Source organism: Cucumis sativus, chromosome 4 (assembly GCF_000004075.3).
Source record: "Cucumis sativus cultivar 9930 chromosome 4, Cucumber_9930_V3, whole genome shotgun sequence".
NCBI classification, from domain to species: domain Eukaryota; kingdom Viridiplantae; phylum Streptophyta; class Magnoliopsida; order Cucurbitales; family Cucurbitaceae; genus Cucumis; species Cucumis sativus.
This window is the reverse complement of record NC_026658.2, coordinates 14,975,666-14,994,612: the sequence shown is the minus strand read 5'-3', so window position 1 is coordinate 14,994,612 and position 18,947 is coordinate 14,975,666. Positions and strand designations below refer to the sequence as shown.

General features: G+C 33.1%; 3 protein-coding genes and 1 long non-coding RNA gene across 4 annotated transcripts; 3 read left to right on the top strand and 1 right to left on the bottom strand.

The window, feature by feature from the left end:
* Positions 1–1,184: 1,184 nt before the first annotated feature.
* On the top strand, positions 1,185–4,597 carry LOC101208711 (mitochondrial substrate carrier family protein B). The gene is made up of 7 exons (XM_004142002.3): positions 1,185–1,662; positions 1,975–2,151; positions 2,265–2,411; positions 3,142–3,243; positions 3,329–3,399; positions 3,511–3,578; positions 3,850–4,597. Exons 1-7 carry the CDS (start codon positions 1,420–1,422, stop codon positions 4,089–4,091), a joined length of 1,050 nt encoding a protein of 349 aa, XP_004142050.1. The 5' UTR covers positions 1,185–1,419; the 3' UTR covers positions 4,092–4,597.
* Positions 4,598–5,312: 715 nt separating this feature from the next.
* Positions 5,313–6,434, top strand: LOC116403283. Its single transcript, XR_004215963.1, has 2 exons — positions 5,313–5,756; positions 5,931–6,434. It is a non-coding gene; the product is annotated as an uncharacterized LOC116403283 (long non-coding RNA).
* A 1,525-nt stretch (positions 6,435–7,959) lies between these two features.
* On the top strand, positions 7,960–11,071 carry LOC101209201 (proteasome subunit alpha type-4). Its single transcript, XM_004142003.3, has 2 exons — positions 7,960–8,151; positions 10,043–11,071. Exon 2 carries the CDS (start codon positions 10,054–10,056, stop codon positions 10,801–10,803), a length of 750 nt encoding a protein of 249 aa, XP_004142051.3. The 5' UTR covers positions 7,960–8,151; positions 10,043–10,053; the 3' UTR covers positions 10,804–11,071.
* A 6,476-nt stretch (positions 11,072–17,547) lies between these two features.
* LOC101221385 (protein MIZU-KUSSEI 1) lies at positions 17,548–18,679 on the bottom strand. Its single transcript, XM_004142137.3, has one exon. It carries the CDS (start codon positions 18,557–18,559, stop codon positions 17,813–17,815), a length of 747 nt encoding a protein of 248 aa, XP_004142185.2. The 5' UTR covers positions 18,560–18,679; the 3' UTR covers positions 17,548–17,812.
* Between the last annotated feature and the right edge of the window lie 268 nt (positions 18,680–18,947).

The window sequence follows — 18,947 nt, the reverse complement described above, 5'->3', positions numbered from 1 at the left end:
TTTAGATTATGTCTTAAAATATTAAGCGTGAGGCATTTTCTTAGAAAATTTCGTAATGTTGAAAGAGATCAGAGGTATTTCTAAGAAGCTTACATTTAGTTTTTAGAATCTTATTTTCATATGTGTAAACTTCCCCTTATCTTCTCTCTTTGTACTTCTATTCCAAGCATAGTTGTTATCTTTTCATTTCTTATTATATTTATCAAACATTTATTTATTTGTCAATCCTTGCTTTTGTCCTTTCTAAAATATCATCAAATTATAGTAAACATCCATTATCCAATGAGTCTATTATTCTATTTATTGTTAATTAACAAGGATTTAGTACAATTTATTGTATTTGCAAATCAAGTAAAAATTATAATTTTCTTTTATTAAGACTTAAGGAAATATATGTGTCTACAAGTCCAGAAAAAATTTCTCTGTGATTATGAGTTGGTGCAATTGAAAGTCTACATCCTAAAATGATTCACGTTTTGTGAGGTCCAAGTCTAAAACAACATTGGGTCTTTACAACATAGTGCAGTCCTTTGCAGTTTGAATTTGTTTGTTTGAGAAGACGGGCGAGTTTGGCAACTTAAAAAGTACTCGTGATACATGTGTCTTATTCTATCTTATGATCATGCATGCGAATGAATTGTTAATGAGATTTGTAAAATGAAGTAGTAAGTTATTTACTTATTTGCGCAATATTTTTAAATTAAATTTCAACCAAGTTTAAAAGTAGGTTTAAGTCCATTTTATTTATCAAACCCAACCCATCATAGAGCTAAGGTTGATGGATTTTCAAATTTGGTTAAATCGAGCCCAAATCTACTGGGACTGAAGTTTGTCTATCAAGTCCATCATTTATCAAACATTGCTTTGGAATTTGGAAGTAAGGTTGATATCTTTGCTCATTTGATAATTTTTTTCTTTCTCTAATAAATATAAAATCAACCCAACTCATTTGTTATTTTGTTTTTAAATTAAAGTGAAGAATTAACTTTTTACTTCATTTAAATGAAATAACCAATTTTTAATTCATATATTGGAGGGTTTAGGGTTTAGGGACAAAATGGTTAATTGTAGTAAAGTTTGGGGATAGAAAGTGAAATATTTAACCATATTTTATTTATTTATAAAAGTTTTGTTTAAAAAGAGAAAGAGAAAGAGAAAAGAAAAAAGAAAAGTCGGCCGAAATTGATTGGAAGGAAAGTGTGTTATTTGTAAAACCACCAATAAACCCATCAGGTCAATATTTCCGTATTCCACAACTCCCTGTTCTTCTTAGGTTTCCTTCTTCTAGGGTTTTTCTCTATTTCACATTCCTCCTCTTTTTCTTTTGTTGATTTCCATTCTCTTTAAAACGGATGTGAGATCAAGATCACACCCATTGTTCTCCCAGCTTCCAGGACGCTTTTGAAAGAACAACAGCAAATGAATATGGAAGCTCGAGTTGGTGTTGTGGTCGAAGGAGGACAGCAGCCTCTTAATTCTGCTCACGCTCACGACGGCGGGGCCAGGAAATATTTTCACCAACAAGGCCAGAACAAACCCTCCTTGAACCAGCACCAGCAACCCCAGATTGGCACGCTCCAGCAGCTTCTAGCCGGTGGTATTGCCGGTGCCTTTAGCAAGACATGTACCGCCCCTCTTGCTCGCCTTACTATCCTCTTTCAGGTTCTTTCTTTCTTTCTTCTTTACCCGCTTTTTTATCTCGATTTCCATAAGCTTTTTAATTTTTAATCTCAATTATGGGTTGACCTGGATTCTTTTTCTTTTTCTTTTTCTTTTTCTTTTATTGCGTATGTTTTGCTTCTGGTTACGTTAATATAGAGGGATGAGGGTGAGGAATGATTAGGTGTTCAAATCTTGTCTTGGCTTAACTAGCCTTGGTTACACCATTGTGTGAATGCTGGGTTTCTTTTGATTGGTTACCCTGCTTCTCTTGCGCTGACTTTTAATTAATTGTGTTGGAACCAACTTTACCAGGTGCAAGGGATGCACTCTGATATTGCTGCGATGAAGAAAGCCAGCATTTGGCGTGAAGCTTCGCGTATCATCAATGAAGAGGGATTCCGGGCATTTTGGAAAGGCAATCTGGTCACAATAGTTCACCGACTACCTTATTCTTCTGTCAATTTCTATGCTTATGAACAATACAAGAAGGTAAGCAATGGAATCTATGATATTGTTTAAGTAATTTTGTTGGTAAATAGTGGCAGGGAGCATTCAAATAATATTTTATAACCATCTCTTGTCTTTTTCCCTCCTATTTGCAGTTTCTGCACTCATTTGTTAGGGAAAGATACCAGGCCAATGCCAGCGCAGATCTTCTTGTGCATTTTTTTGGTGGTGGTTTGGCTGGAATAACATCTGCCTCTGTTACATACCCACTGGACCTTGTTAGAACCAGACTAGCAGCACAGGTAAACTTTTGCTAATGTTGTTGTTGCCAATGTTTCTAGTTGTGGAACAAATTCCTCTGGACCAAATTGAAATAAAACACAATCTCAGTGTAAAATTGTAAAATTTGAATTGAAGCCAAACTCATAACTTGAGGTCTAAATATGTACCATTTGGTCCATTTCGAAACCTAGAGACCTAAAAGATATTTTTCTCTTATTTCTTTCTTTGTGTGTATGTTTGTTGTGGCTGAGGTTGGGGAGAATCATCAGCTGCAGTTATACAAATAAAAACATCCAGTTATTTGTCAGGTTATTAGTCAGTAAAAGAAAAGTAAAGAAATCACATCAACCAAGAGCCTGAATTAAAATATTTCCTAAAGTCTGTTGAAGGCGAGATTTTTACTTTTCATAGGTTCTATTAATCCTTTTAACCAAAGAAACTGTAGGAGGCCTCTGTCGCTCACATCAACAGAACCTATATAAATTCTCTCTTTAATGAAGGGAGTGGGGTAGCCAAGTCGTTTTGGGGGTGTGATTTGTTTTCTGGTTTGTTTGACTTTTCTATTAGTTTGGCTTTTGCCTATCGTTGAGGGAACAATATTTCTTAACTTTCTAATTTCTTTTTGAGATGTTCGTTTATATACAAAATAAAGAGGCTATTACTTAGCAAAATTTGTTGTAGTTATAGTTTCTAACCACGTGTTACCTCTTTTTTTCCTTCTCTTTAGTAACTCTTATTTAATTTCCACAGACAAATACAATTTATTACAGAGGCATTGGGCACGCATTCCATACCATTTGCCGAGAAGAAGGTTTCTTAGGCATGTATAAAGGGCTTGGAGCAACCTTGTTGGTATGCATTTTGCTAGTTTTACAAATTCCTACATATTTGCTCATCCATTTGACACAAGGACCTAATGAATCTGTGTGTGATACAGGGTGTTGGACCAAGCATAGCCATCAGTTTTTCAGTGTATGAAAGCTTGAGATCATTCTGGCAATCTCGAAGGTAAGAACTTTGTGGTTAGGTTAGGTTAGGTTATATATAGAGGTTATGTTCTTTTGGGTTCTATATTTATGTGTTTTGGCATGATGAAATGGTCATTCAATTTGACTCCAGGCCTAACGACTCCCCTGTTATGGTCAGTCTTGCTTGCGGTAGTCTTTCAGGCATAGCATCATCAACAGGTAATTGTGGCTTCATGAACTTTGACTTATTCCTTCTCATTGCTGATTTAGTATCGTATCAAAATTTTGAGATGAATTTACAATTTGAATCAAACTGAAGAATGTTTTTGTTTCCAGTTCATCATTTTTGTTTGCAACAGTACGGTCTACTCTACACAAACTGTTTAACTGATGTGCTTAACACGATTGCTATTTTGTTTTATTAAAAGAATTACTAGTAGGCCTATTTGTCTTTCTTCACACTTTAATTGTATTTCACAATTTATTCCAGTAACATTCCCTTTGGATCTTGTGAGACGAAGAAAGCAATTGGAAGGTGCTGCCGGTCAGGCTCGTATTTATAACACTGGCCTGTACGGAACATTTAAACACATTGTGAAGACAGAAGGTTTTAAAGGTTTGTACCGAGGGATTCTACCGGAGTACTACAAGGTCGTCCCAAGCGTAGGCATTGTCTTCATGACTTACGAGACTCTAAAAACAGTTCTATCACAAATTTCCTCCCATTCATAGCTGCTCATGAATGTTCGATTCTTCCATTCAAGTGCTTATTTTGAGTCACTGTATTATTTCCAGCTAGTAGTCGTAGACATAGGTTACTGGTGACAAGAATATCCTAGAGCCTCGATTCTTTTTTCCTTTTTATCCATGAGAAATTTTGGGGCAGTAAATTTTCTGCTTGTTACTGCCAGGATATTACTCGTATTTTATCTTGTACAGGAAAAGTTTAACCCAATGCCATTCCGAATACCATTTAAAGCTTGAAGAGCTGCATAGAATTGTGTCTGCTGTTAATATCTTCGAGTTGCCCGTGGAATCTCTCAGATCTATTTCTTGTTATACATCACCTTTATTCAGGACTAGATGAGTATTTGAATTTCGATATTAGAGATTTGAATTCAAGCATTTGAAGATCCTTGTATATATATATATATCTTTAATTGCTTTAAAATTTAACTCGGTCTATTCATGTACTTCCAAATTTCAAAGCTTTTGTTTAGTCTATACGAGTATTTGAAGCTTTTGTTTAGTCTATATGAGTATTTGAATTTCGATATTGGAGATTTGAATTCAAGCATTTGAAGATCCTAGTGTGTAATTCCGAATTTCAAAGCTTTTGTTTAGTCTGATCTTCAGGTTGGTATTCAAAGCTTTTGTTTAGTCTGATCTTCAGGTTGGTAAGAGTTTGAATTGGGTTGGGTCTTGGTTGGGTTGAAAAATTCAGTCAAACACATACTCAAATTAATAATATATATATTTGTATTATATATATATATATATATATATATTTATTTATTTAATATTTATAGATTAGGTTTGGACATGTTCGAAAATTTGAATCGATGATGTTTCAGTTTTTGGATGTCTATTTAATAATAATGTTGAATGCTTTTAAACTTTATAAACTTTAGGAATGAAAAAAAAAATACAATCGGACAATCCAACCTATATGTTAAGAGTTGAGAATATAATTCAAGTTGTCAATTCAACAAACTAAAAAATATGAGTTTGGTTGAAAATGTATCCTAATTCAACCCGATTTATTTACACCTCAATACAAATTTTAGTTTATTCTAATATTTCTAACATTTATTGACAATTAACTTTGTTTGAATACTTTATTTGTTTTGGATAAATGATTACTAACTTAATTTAAAAACTATATCTAACTGAAAAATCAATAAATGACTATGGTCTAGTTGCCTTTGTTTGAAGTTTGGATGGATATCACTATAACAACCGATGAAACTCGAGTGGTAAAAATTGAGAGAGATAGTTTAACCTCTCGACGCTAGACGGTTTCATTAGGAAAACTCATTTTTAGCCGGTGAGCTAGTTTTGAGGGTTTTCTGTTTGACATGAAGGCTGTTTGGAAAGTTCACGCCGACACCAAATTAGAGAAGAACCTCATTCTTGCTTCACGTTCTTGGTCTTAACGGCACCTCCTGAAAATGATCAATTGTCCGATCTCATATTTTCATCTTCGCCGTTTTGGGTGCAATTAAAAATGTTCCAATTGGCTGTATGAACACCACGATGGCGAGATTACTCATATCTCAAGTGGAAACTGTTTTCGAAATTGAGGGTGACGATGAGAGACAACGGATTGGGCCTGTATTGCAGGTACATATTGCCATCGATATAACTAAACCTCTTTGTCAAGGTGTTTGCATTCAGGTTGGTAGCCTTAACGAGGTTTTGATAGCGTATGAAATATCGCTATTCATTTTCGCTTAATTCGATTTCCATACGTGATTTTATGATATTACTTGATTTGTGTAATAGATTTTGAGCAATTCGTGGTATAATTTGAGATTGATGTCATTTTGGAACTAATTTGGGCCATTACAGAGTCATACGACTCAACCAAGACAAACCAGAGTAAACTGAAGCGTTGGGAAGTGCAAAAGGCTTTTTGCCTTGTAGCTTTGGGACGCCTCACGGAGCCTCGCGTGGCGTTGTAAGGTAGAGAGTTACTGTCTTTGGAAAATACCCTAGTGTCGTGGCGCTGCCCTTGGGCATTGTGGTGCTCCGAACTTTCATCCTGCGCATGAAGACATCATGGCATTATTATAAATATGTACTTTAGCCGCCAGCAGTGACATAACTTGTTTTCCAACCATTTTACACCAGTTTTTTCCCCAATTTTCTTTACTTTTTGATGCTGTTTTCAATCTGACCAATGATGGTGAGGATGAGAGGCTATGTACTCGTTTCTAGCTTGAGTTTTTACATTCTCCCTTTGTTCATTATAATTTATGTGAACTTAAACTTAGCTGTATTGTAATCTTTGGTTGAGTTCTGAATGTTTTGATATTTTATTATAAGTTGGACATTGGGAATTGGTTATGCTTACACTGAATTCTTTGACTTGAGACAATTAGATAAGAATTAGTGAGGAGTAGGTTAGGTTATCATGCAAATCTATTTTGATTTTGATGTGAAGTGATTCTAATCAACCTAGGATTGAACTTATTGAATGTCAATTAAATGTTGAGAAATTAGACATTTCACTTGAGGATCTCTAGAATTTAATGCTTTTTGGGAAATTCAATGTTGCATGCTAAATCATCTTGGGTTAGAACAATTAGTTAGGTAAAGATTACATATTGCTAAGTAATGATAGTTCAATGAATGAATTCTTTGGATAAGGGAGAAATCGTCGTAACCCAAACTAGAGTCTTTTAACATAGGATCTTCTTAGTTACTTTCCTTCTTTGCCGTTGTTTCTTGCACAATTTCAATTTGTTTAATATTGTATGTGCTTTCTACGATCGATTCGAACTTGCCACTAAGGCTAATTCTTGGTGTGTGACTCGGTTTATTATTTGACACAAATTTGAGTGACGAAATTTGTCTCGACCAATGTTGATGTGAAATTTATTATTAGAGCTAGGTCACCAGATTTTTGTTATGAGTGTGGTCTTATATATGGGGAATGGTTGCGGGCCTCTCCTCTCCTACTCATCCTCTTACCATATGCAACAATGTTCCTCTATGTCGACAACCTATGTTTGTTGGATTTATGGGGTGTCGACTTTAGATGGTAAGGCGATCAATGACAATATTGTCAAAACAATGACAATTTGTAAGCCCAAGACTTTAGATCATAATCTTTTGCCAATAGACATTTGTTGCTCCTAACAATTTCTTCTTCTGATGGTTCCGCCCTTTCTTTAGGCCCATGTACTGGTGGGGAGTTTGGCTCATTGTTTCAGAATAGTTGACTATGATAATCGATCATTTAAATCATATCTACACGATGATATACTTTTTTTTTTAAATGATAAAAAAAGAGCTTAAAATTTAAATGATCGTGTTGACCATGTTAAACAACTATGTTAACTATGATAAGCGGACGTTCAGATCATATCTACATGATCATGTAGTTATTTTTAGACCATGGAAAAAATATTTCAAATTTAAATGATTTTGTGACGATGCTAAACAATCGTGTTGACTAGGTAAGTAGCATTTTAGATCATATCAAAGTGATATTTAAACGATCTTAATATTCTAGAAGAGAGGAGCTGGAAGAAAGAAAGAGACGATGAAGAAAGAAATAAAAGGAAGATAAATGAAAGCAAAAGAAAATCTAGAAGAGAAGATGAATAAATTTCATAGAAGAAGAAATAAATTCCATATAAGAAGAAATAATATAGATGAATAGTTCTAAATATGAAAAAAAAATATAGAATTAGTGAAAATATTTTATAAGCTTAATGCGTTTTTCATTTTTGTTACCCTAGCCTTAAATATTTGGTTGTTTTGTTATATTTATGAAAATCAACTTTATTATATTTGGTAATAGAATGCAATATTTGGTTATATTTTATAAATATTTAAGTTTATTTTACCCTATTTAAAAATAAACCTCAATTTCAATTAAAAAAAGAAAATCCAAACTTTGGTTCATCGTCAACTTCATTCGCAAGGGGAAAAACTTGGCTTGGAGAAAAAGGAAACCTACTCTGTAAATGAAGGTTCACATCTCTTAAATCATCACCATTTCTTCCATTACTTCTACCATTCCCACGAAATCACCTCTTTTCTCTTTGATTCTACCCCTCAGGTATTCATTTCTCATCTCTAAGTCCGTCGACTGTTTTACTACTGATTTTCGATTTTTAATTAGTGAGTCGGTTTTATTGTTTCGATTCCAAGCTTTCTTTTACTCTTTATATTTTTAGATATTTAATTTCCGATCCATTCCTTCCGATCATGCCCAGTTCAAAGGCTGTCGAAAGTTTTAATTACTGGTAATGGTACATTAGGTCTGGGGTTTCTATTTTTCTTATCCTATAAATTGGTTATCCTTCATTTCCTCTCTTTTGACTTTATTCCGTAGTTAGGTTAGAAGAAGAAACTACTGAATAATGTTTACTATAAAAACACCTCAAAATAGATGAAGAGATCAAGATATGGTTAGCTCAGCTGTATTGCATCTCATTGGGGACACATGAAACAAACCAGAGAAGTGGTATACACTTCTTTTTTATTTTGAAAAAATCGAATAAATTACCTGTTCATTGGGGTTTGCTACAATTGCGCCAATAAGTTTTCACCTCGAGCAACTACACCATCTAATTTTCATTGGTGAAGAAATTGGTCTGTTTTATTACGACTGTTGATTACAAAGTTCTACTTGTCAGCACAGCATGTCCATGTGCCCAGATAGTTCTTGATCTTTAGAAAGTGCTATGGTTTCATGCTTTGGTAAGATGTGAGGCTAAAATGAGGAGGACATAATGTTGGCATAGGGATGTCAAAATGTGTTAATTGAGAAAGAAAAAATGTGGTGGAGACTGGAGAGGAGACGTAGAAGTAGAGAGAAAGAGATGAGGAGGGAGGGGTGTAGGTAAAGGGAAATAGACATTCAGAAATAAAGAACTGTGTGAGTTAGAGATATGAAGATAAGGAAATGTGTTGAGCAAGAGAAACTGTGGTAGAAAATTGAAGTATAGAGAGAGATGTAGAGAGGGAAATTATGGAGAACTAAAGATTTCTCTATCTAAGTATTTATCTCTTTAGAAGTTATCCCTCTTTGTTTCTGAGTTTACCCCTTGCATTTTCTTTTTTCTTTTTCAAGCCCTTCCTCTCTAACATAATTTCTCCCTCTCCCTTCCTTTCTGTCTTTATCTCCTTTGAAGACATTTTGATTTTCCTACACCCCTCATTTGGTCTTCTCCTCTAACTCCATCTACTTATTATTATATTAAATGCATGGAATCCTAATATTTTAGGAAGCTGGAGACTCATTGTGCGTGCATCTGCTTGCTTGTAGACAGTTTTAAATTGAAAGGCAAGCTGAAGGGGCCGAATTATTGAGGCCAAGACAACAATGCCGGTTTTAGTTTTTAGTTTTTGAAATTTGCATTGATTTACTCCTAATTTTCTTACTATCATTTTCATCTTTCGTAAAGAAACATTTGGATTGTTCGTCAAATTCCAAAAGTAAAACTAATTTTTTTCTTAGTTTTCAAGACTTCGCTTGGCATTTGAAAACATTGGTAGATAATGAATAACAAAACCAAGAAACTTATAGGTGGAAGTAGTGTTTATAAGCTTACTTATGTGTGGAAGTAGTGTTTATAAGCTTACTTATGTGTGAAAGTAGTGTTTATAAGCTTACTTATGTGTGGAAGTAGTGTTTAGAAGCTTAAATTAAAAAAATCTATAACCATATGGTTATCAAGTGAGTCTCGCTCAACTTATGTGGTGATAGTGGTGTAATTGTTCTATTAAAAATTTGAGGGTACAAATCAAATGTAAAAAGCATTGTCGAACAGAGGTGGTTTGTGAAATTTGCATTAACTTTTTGAAAATGTGATGTGTCATCATATTCATTCCATGCCGTGCCATGTTTTCCTCCCAGCACCTTGTCCATGCTAATTAGATTAAAACCATCATCCCTCTGGAACAGCTATGCTTAACTCTGTTCTTTTTCTCCCTCTGTACAACAGTACATCAAAAAATGTCTCGAAGATATGATAGCCGAACGACAATTTTCTCTCCTGAAGGCCGTCTTTACCAAGTTGAATATGCAATGGAGGCAATTGGAAATGCAGGCTCTGCAATTGGAATATTATCTACAGATGGGGTTGTCTTGGTAGGTGAAAAGAAGGTTACATCCAAACTCCTCCAGACCTCAACTTCCACTGAGAAGATGTACAAACTTGATGACCATGTTGCATGTGCTGTGGCTGGAATTATGTCCGATGCCAACATATTGATCAACACTGCAAGGGTTCAAGCCCAACGATACACTTATGCGTACCAAGAGCCAATGCCTGTTGAGCAACTGGTTCAATCTCTCTGCGATTCAAAGCAAGGATACACCCAATTTGGTGGTCTACGGCCCTTTGGCGTCTCTTTTCTTTTTGCAGGATGGGATAAAAACTATGGCTTTCAACTATACATGAGCGACCCAAGTGGAAACTATGGTGGTTGGAAGGCTGCTGCCATTGGTGCCAACAACCAGGCAGCACAGTCAATGCTTAAACAGGATTACAAGGATGATATCACTAGAGAAGAGGCCATACAGCTTGCACTTAAGGTGCTTAGCAAAACCATGGACAGCACAAGTCTTACATCTGAAAAGCTCGAATTAGCTGAGGTTTTCCTCTCTGCTGGAAAGGTCAAGTACCAAGTTTGCTCACCCGAGTCTGTTAGCAGGTTGTTGGTGAAGTCTGGTTTGACTCAACCAGCTGCTGAGGCTTCCTAAATAAAACACCTCATCCTAGACTCTATGTCTCATTTAGATGTCGAACAACTTCATCGTGCATGGCCCAACATGATTTCCATATTACTTGAACTGAATAGTGGTCGTTGGATATGTTGTTTGGATTTTAGATTATCTTTACCATTTACAATTTTCTTAGTCTTTTATGCAACCATCTTTACTAGTGCTGCACAATTATGAAGTTGAGTTATTTTATCACATTATAAGGAACCTTCTATGTCACTGAATTTGATCTTATGATTCTTATCTAGTGCTTGATGTTAGTCCCTTCTATCTCTCTCAAGGACTGTCGTTATCATGTGGAGAAGCTCCATTGTTGTAAACGAATCTGAAGGGAGGACCTGTTCCATCCTTAGCATGGAAATAAAGAGAGAGAACTAGAAGAAAGGGGAATACTTGTGTTTAAACAGCAATAATCTTCCATCTGTTCGATCAGAACTTGCTTCAATTAGATATATTCTTTCAAGGTGTCATGAAGCATTTAATCGTGAATTGGATGCTAACTTAGCAAGCCGTATTGAAGAGCATCTGATCCCCTGGCTCGAAGTGACTTTTACCTGGCTCAAAACATATCCAACTCATAGTTATACATTAAAGTTGTTTGGAGCTTGGGTTAGAGTTATGAATCCTATGGTTAACTTATTGCATTTAGGAAGTTTCTGTTTAGGGTGTAGATATGTTTAGACAAACTTATTGTCTAAGTTGGTGAAAACATGCCAATCAACACCAACTTGTGAATTTGGTGGGCCGAAATACGATCACAAATTTTTAAAGCTATTATGTTCAAGTGTTTTTTATGTACCATGAATGTGGTTGATGATTTTGAGAAAGGGACAGAGGCCCTGTCTTTTGGCTTCTGAGCAATGATGGAAAGCGCATAACAGAGGAAGAACAGGGAAGCAATCAGATAAAGAGGAGGCAAATTTGGTGCTACTTTTTCAATGGGCATAAGAGAATAGAATAATGAAATGGTCTTTTATACTATGTAAACAAAAGCTGATGGTGACCATCTAATCTATATTTAGGATATAATTTCGTAAGCAATTCTTTAGTTTGCTTTAATCATTGAAAAAAACAAGAGAAAAAAAGTAGAAGACATGTTCATTAAAGCCATTTTTATGGGTTCTCCATATAAATTAATGAGCTTCTATGTCACTCATTTTAATTTCCTAGAATAGGTACTCACTAAGTCGCATCTTTGCTTCATTGGAGAGATCCAACAATATCATACCCTTAGTATAATACTTAGCATCTCTTTCTCTACTAAAGAAATATTAGGGGAAGTTTATACCTTTAAATATGTGGAGTTGCCTTCTATACCATATACTAATATTTAATATCAATTTAGACCATAAACTTTAGTAAGAGGATCCAACGTTTCAAATATTGAGTTAGTTATTAAATTTAGAGTACTAGAACAATCTATGGCCTGCCTTTTATTCTTTTTATCTTTCCTTCTCATTGGTAAAGATGACGTTGAAAAACCATGCAAGGAATCAACTATGAGAGAGCAAGATCGAGCAAGAGATATAAAGAGTGAGAGACAAGGAGAGATATAGAGAACGAGACTAGAAGACACATTTTTTCTGTTTACGTGAATATATTTTGGTAATCCACCCGAATTTGATGTCAGTAAAGGATCATTCGACTGCCTCTAAACTTTAGTTTAAGTTTTATATCATTTGAACTATGCTGATTAGCGAAAGCTAAATAGAAAAAGGAAAGTAAACAAAATTCTTTCGGGAAAAAGAAGGATGAGAGAGATACTGATCTTTTTGAAAAAGCAGTCAAGGGAAGAACAATGATTGTGTAAAGAAAATTAGAATGGCCCATATGACTCACTTTGGGCAGCAATACAACAAAAACAAATCATCATTCTGTTTCAATGGCCACCACCTTATCATGGGAATCCACTTTAATACACATTGCAATAAATATATGTTAAACCCCAAAGATTCTTAAAGGGGAATCGATGGTCTTAAAAACCCTTATAAATTCTCATCATAATACAACAAGACCTTATACTTTTCTCTCTTCTTCTCTACTACTTCCCACATTTTGTCATCATTATTATTCTTCTCAAAATCTTCATTTTTTTTTTCATGGAGGTGTATAATGATTGAGTTAGGATCTGGTAATCTGCATCCTGAGGTTTAGGGAGTTCAAAATATTAATCATGGGAGGGTTTGAGGGAACAAAGCCAATAACAAAAAAGACAACAAATTATTGGCCAAAGCTCTTGATTTTGATTCATTTTGAGCTATTTTGCTTACATATTCCCCTGATTATGTGTTTCTCTAGTCCTTGGGATGCAGATTATCTCTTCCTGATTAACAGTATAGGAGTTTGGTTCATTAAAAGTGTTAGCTTTGTAGAGTTCCAATCAAACTAAACATTCCGATGACTTTGAATTTAATGATATTTACTAACAATTTTATTGCTTCAGAGTGCCTAGTAGAACATGAATTGGCTGAAGTTCAAATGATCGGAAGATTATGAACGAGGTAAGTGATCATCGTGACAGGTGTTAGCTAGTGATATATATGCACGCCCATATGATAAACTTCAACGATAAAAAAGAATCTACTTGGTGTTAGTTGTATGCATTTATCTTTATGTAGCTCACTAGCTAGTTACCCAATTAAAAATACCGCATAGTAAGAAATTTTCATTTTAAATGGTTATTTATTTTTGTTTAGTAATAAATGAGATTGTATGAATTAAACTGCAGCCAATCAATGTCCTAACAAATCATATTTTTAATGATGTAGTTATTGATGTAATATTTCAACATTGTCATTGATGTTGGTAAGCTAGTTGTATATGGAGTGTAACATGAGATGACAAACAATATGTGAATAGATTTGTTCATTGATTCAATTGAATGACTAAAACAATGTCCACAGGCTATAGCCTCTCAAAATTAAGAAAGAGGGAAGGGAACATGCATACTCTCGAAAGAGAGTCCTACTAAATCACATTGCTTTCTTTAATATGAGTACAAAATTATTTAATTATTTTAAATAATAAAACTTCTAAAAATATCAAATATCACCATTTATATTTGATAGACTACTATTTATGTCTATCAATAAAAATATAAACACAAATCTTAGTAGTATAATATTTATATCTATTTATAAAGTAGATAGACACGTACCATAATACTTTAACTTAGTTTATCGTCGTTTATTCAATAAATGGTGATATTTTACTGTATTTTTATAAATATTTTGATGTAGTGTATGGAACCATTAAAAGTAAATAAAAAATAAAAAAGGCAATATCTATTCATATCCCACCGAGGAGTTTGGGTTCATCAATTTACTTTGTTCTTTTTCTTTATGCATCATATCTCTTTAATTATTCTCTTATTCTCCTCTCTCTCTTTTTTAAAAGTTTAAACAAATTAATATTTATATACATAATTTGGCCAGTATCTTATCCTAATTCCTATATATTTAGGGCTACTAGGGGATATATTTGTCTCTCTTCTCATTAATTAATTTGATGGTATAAATTTAATTATAGGATAAGAATGGTTATAAATATTATAGTTTATAATAGACTTCTATTTAAATATTTGGATTCATTTTGTTATAACGTTTTTATTCATTTTTTAAATACAAATCAATTATTTATTACTATTGTATTTTACAAAAGAAGTTCAACACAATTTAAGATGTATAATTTTGTTTAATGAAATAGTATGTATATATATATATATATATGGTATGAGGACTTTTGTGTTGTGTAATGCTTCCTTCCACGTGTGTGTATATATATATATATATATATATATTATTGTTTAGAGTTAAATAAACTAATTTAGGAGGCATTACACGTACTTAAGTCTCATCATCGATGCTTAATTAGATAAGAGAGAATATTAGAATGTAAGGTTCTATTAAGACTATATATCTAATTTCTATTGGCTAATCAATTAAAGAGTCTTATTTCAATGTGCTCTATTATTTTGTCTCCATTATTATAGTTCCCATTTTCAATTATGACTTTAAACTCCATTTCACCACCAATTAACTTATTTTAATTAACCTGCTATATATTTATGGTTCCACTTTAATTTAATATTGTACAAATATATCTATATATATAACAATTCAAATTTTGGTTCTGTAATTATAAAAAAAATGTTAATTAAAAGTAAACATCAAATTGGCCAATGCCCTAAATGGTACATAACTCAATCTAATCCTCCTACATCAATTGTATCCAACAACAACAACAACAAAAAAAAGTCTACACTCGGGTTTCAAATTTTTAATCTTTGAAAATAATTTTGAAAATAAAAAAACAAATTTATCAAGTTTAGAATCACTCAATGTTTAAGTCGGTAAGCATTTAAAGTTATAAAGTTTGAACTTAAGTCACTTTGAATTAATTGTATGAGGATGACTTGTTTTTGGGGTTAAAAAGGCACTTGGTCTCGGTTGATTCTTTTAATGTGTCTTTCATTCTCGGTTAGGTCTTTAGAGATGGAGAACAAAATTGGCCATAACTTAGCTTCTTTGACGTTCTCTTTCAGGTCTTTTAGAGTTTGGAAAAAGATGTCTAAAAGAGATGATATCATATATATTGAACTTCTTAAACAACGTTATTTTCTCACCAATTACAAAAAATAATGGAAAATTGTTTACTAATAATTATAGAGTAACATTGGATGCAATCATACTGGCAATTAAAACTTAGGAGTTAATCTTATTTGAAAAAGAGTATAATACTAAGTTGGATAACCTCTTTAAAAGTTCTTGTGTTACATCTTTCTTAAAAAGATATTAAAAGAAAATATTAATTTATACCCTTAAGTTTTAGGGGTTTATCAATTTAAATTATGAACTTACGTAATTGTACTAATTTATACTATTAACATTTCATTTGGAAAAAAACCCTATAGGTAAAACTTATAATTGTACCAATTAAATCCTTAAATTTAAACAAATTAATAAATTTAGACTTTCAAACCCAATTTTCTTTGAATACATCCTACGACAATCTTCCATTTTGTAAAAAAAAAAATGTATATACATTTAAAATTAATGTATGAGTAATTTCTTAAGATAATCATAAAAAAGTTTTTACGAAAATTTAAAAATTCAAATGGATTTATATTATAAATTTTACACAAATATTAGTTTAGAGAAATTTAAAACATGACATAGATGACGAAATTTGAAAGTTTAAATTGATATATAATTAATTATCCATTTAGGATTTTAATTTAATACACAACTTGAAGATTGTGGATATATATCTATAAATTGTTATATATTTTAGGGTTAAGGTTGTGGGTTAGATTATTATTATATGTAGTAGAAAATAAAAAAGTGTTTTAGAGTGTGATTAATTATATAGGAAAGGTTGATGTTTACGTTTAGTGGAAAGTATATCCCCCAATTTTTAATGGAATATTAATATATTCCAATTTAGAGAGAGAGAGAGAGAGAGGAAAAAAAGGAAATTAGAGACGAAATCATTCCCCACGTTCCTGGAAGGTAACATTAGTGATTACTGATTAGTGTGTTTGCTTTAATCCATCTTTTTAGTTAATATATACTTTATATTCTTCTTTATCTACTAATTACAACCTTCATCCCTTTTCCTATAATATTAATCTTATAAACAAAGATATGGTCTCCATTGATTTCTTTTAATCATTATTTTGCTGGAATCATATGCAATTTTACCATATATATATATACACACACCCTTCTAATTAAACCAAAATTTATTTTAATCTATTCATTGATTAACATGCATCCATTTTTATTTTATATAAGAAATGTAATTACAACTACGTTAGACTAACAACAACTTTGGAAAGTCATGCTGTATGTGTATTATTTGTTTATATGTATTAAAATTTATAACTAAAATGGAAAATGAGATTTATTGTTAAATAACAAAACTATCTTAAAGATTTACAATATAAAAAATAAAATTTTATGGTTGATATACACTTTGATGACTCAATGATACATATGTAGTATCTGCAATGGATATTTTTTAACCTTTTTTATTCACTTTTCAATTGTTCTACATGCATGCATAAATAATATATTTAGCTTATTTATTATTTATGTCTTTTTTTTAACATCGATACAAACGATCGATGACTCAATATTTTTTTATATCGAAAATGTATGAAAAAATATGCAAAATAAATTAAAAACTAAAATATAAATATATTACTAATAGACATTTTTAAATCTTGATATGACTTGGACAGGCTAGATTTTTTTTATTTTATTTCGAACAAAGCATGATGGTTGATTCATGATTGGTGCCACAAACAGTATTACTACACACTGCCTCTCATTATATATCAAACTATTTATTTAATTAATAAATGCACGAAGTTGGGTTTTAACTACTTATTCTACTTTGGGTACACTTTTATTTATTTGTAACATTAAATGCTTTACTTCCAATAATAGCTGTGACTGTGTTTTTTAGAATTTTGTTTAATAATATATATTACTATAATGAGCCCCCAAAATGATTCCTTTATATCATATTATTATTATATAAATTCGGTGATTATTTATTAAAGCAATAAGGTAGAATCTCCCCTTCCTGGTTCATTTTCTTCAGTTTTCATTTAGATTTAAAAAATAAGAAAAATAAATCTTTTCTAATTCGACCTTGTTTATGTAAATAATATCAGAAATGATTAAATAAAATAATTGATAAATTATGCACACAAGATGAATCCAAACCAACAAATCTTTATCCATTCACATAAAGAATAAATCTTTCTTGGTAAAAAAAATTTGCACATTGAATATCCATAACAAGAAAACCCAGAGTTTTCATCTATATCTTCCTAACATTAAAAATCAGAAAATTAAAAGAGAAAAAAATATAAAAAGAATCCTCTCTTGGGTTCTAAAAACAAGAGGAAAAAAAAAAAAAAATCTTATTTTACAGAAATGAAGTTGATGAATAAATTAAAAGGTACTATTGTTATTAATTACCCATTTCGAGATCTGAGCAAGAATATACTGAGTTCTTGACCCGGGCACTCGTCCGGGTTAATAAGATGAAATGATTCCGAGTCAGCACTTCCGACCACGTGTTCATAATTAGCTCTCATGTACATAACCTCCTCTGAACCCGACCCAAAACCGGATGGCATTACTCCGGCTCCCACCGTTGTCGATTGCATTGTCTTCAACATGGACCGGACCGGTTCACCGGCTTTTTTCTTAGCCGCGAACCCCAGTTTTCGCCCATTACATGACATTGCCCAAATAGGAATCGAACGAAGTGGGCAGAACCCCAGTTCCACCCGGTTACACTCGAGAGCGATTCGAACCAGTCCGAATCGCATTTCATTCACGAGTTGGTGAGTCAGAATCGGAAACTCGAGTAGGAGAAACGGTTTGTTACGGAGACGGTCATGTTGGACACAGAACCAAACGTGTCCTCTCCGATGGCCGAAGATGGTTCCGATGACCATGGTTTTCGAAGGACGGGGTGGGGCTACAATGGAGGCAGAGACAGCGAATTTGGGTGTGACGCTGTCGGGAGTGGTGGCGGGAGAATCTTGGCCATGGGTTGGATCTTCATTGAGGGTGGCGGTGGTGGTTTCGAGGTCGTCGCGAAGCGAGGTGCTTAGACGTTTCTTGGGAACAGCGGAGGAGGCGGCGGCGGTGGCGGCGGTGGGGGGAAAGAAACAGGGGAGGAGAAACCGACGAAGGGCGTCGATCTTGGCCATTGGGATTGGGAGATTAGGATGAGAAAGAGGGAATTTTAGGAGTTTTTTTATATAAAGGGGTTTGATCGGAGAGGGGTTTTCTGGGAAAGAGGTGGGAATTTTAACGAAGAAAAAAGAAAACAGAAATACAGTCTGTGTGGAAATATATATATTTATATATCTGACGCGGGAACTGAAATAGCCGTTGGGATTAAATTTTAGTTGCCAGATAGTAACCTATACTTGTCAGCTCATGAATGGTCCACGTCGACAATTTTGATTACTGTCAGATTTGTACATTTAAATTTAATGAAAAACTATCTTCATTTCTCTACCTTTTCAAAATTGTAACCATTCAAACCATGAACTACCCTAAGCTTATGGATATAATGATAGACATAAAAATTGA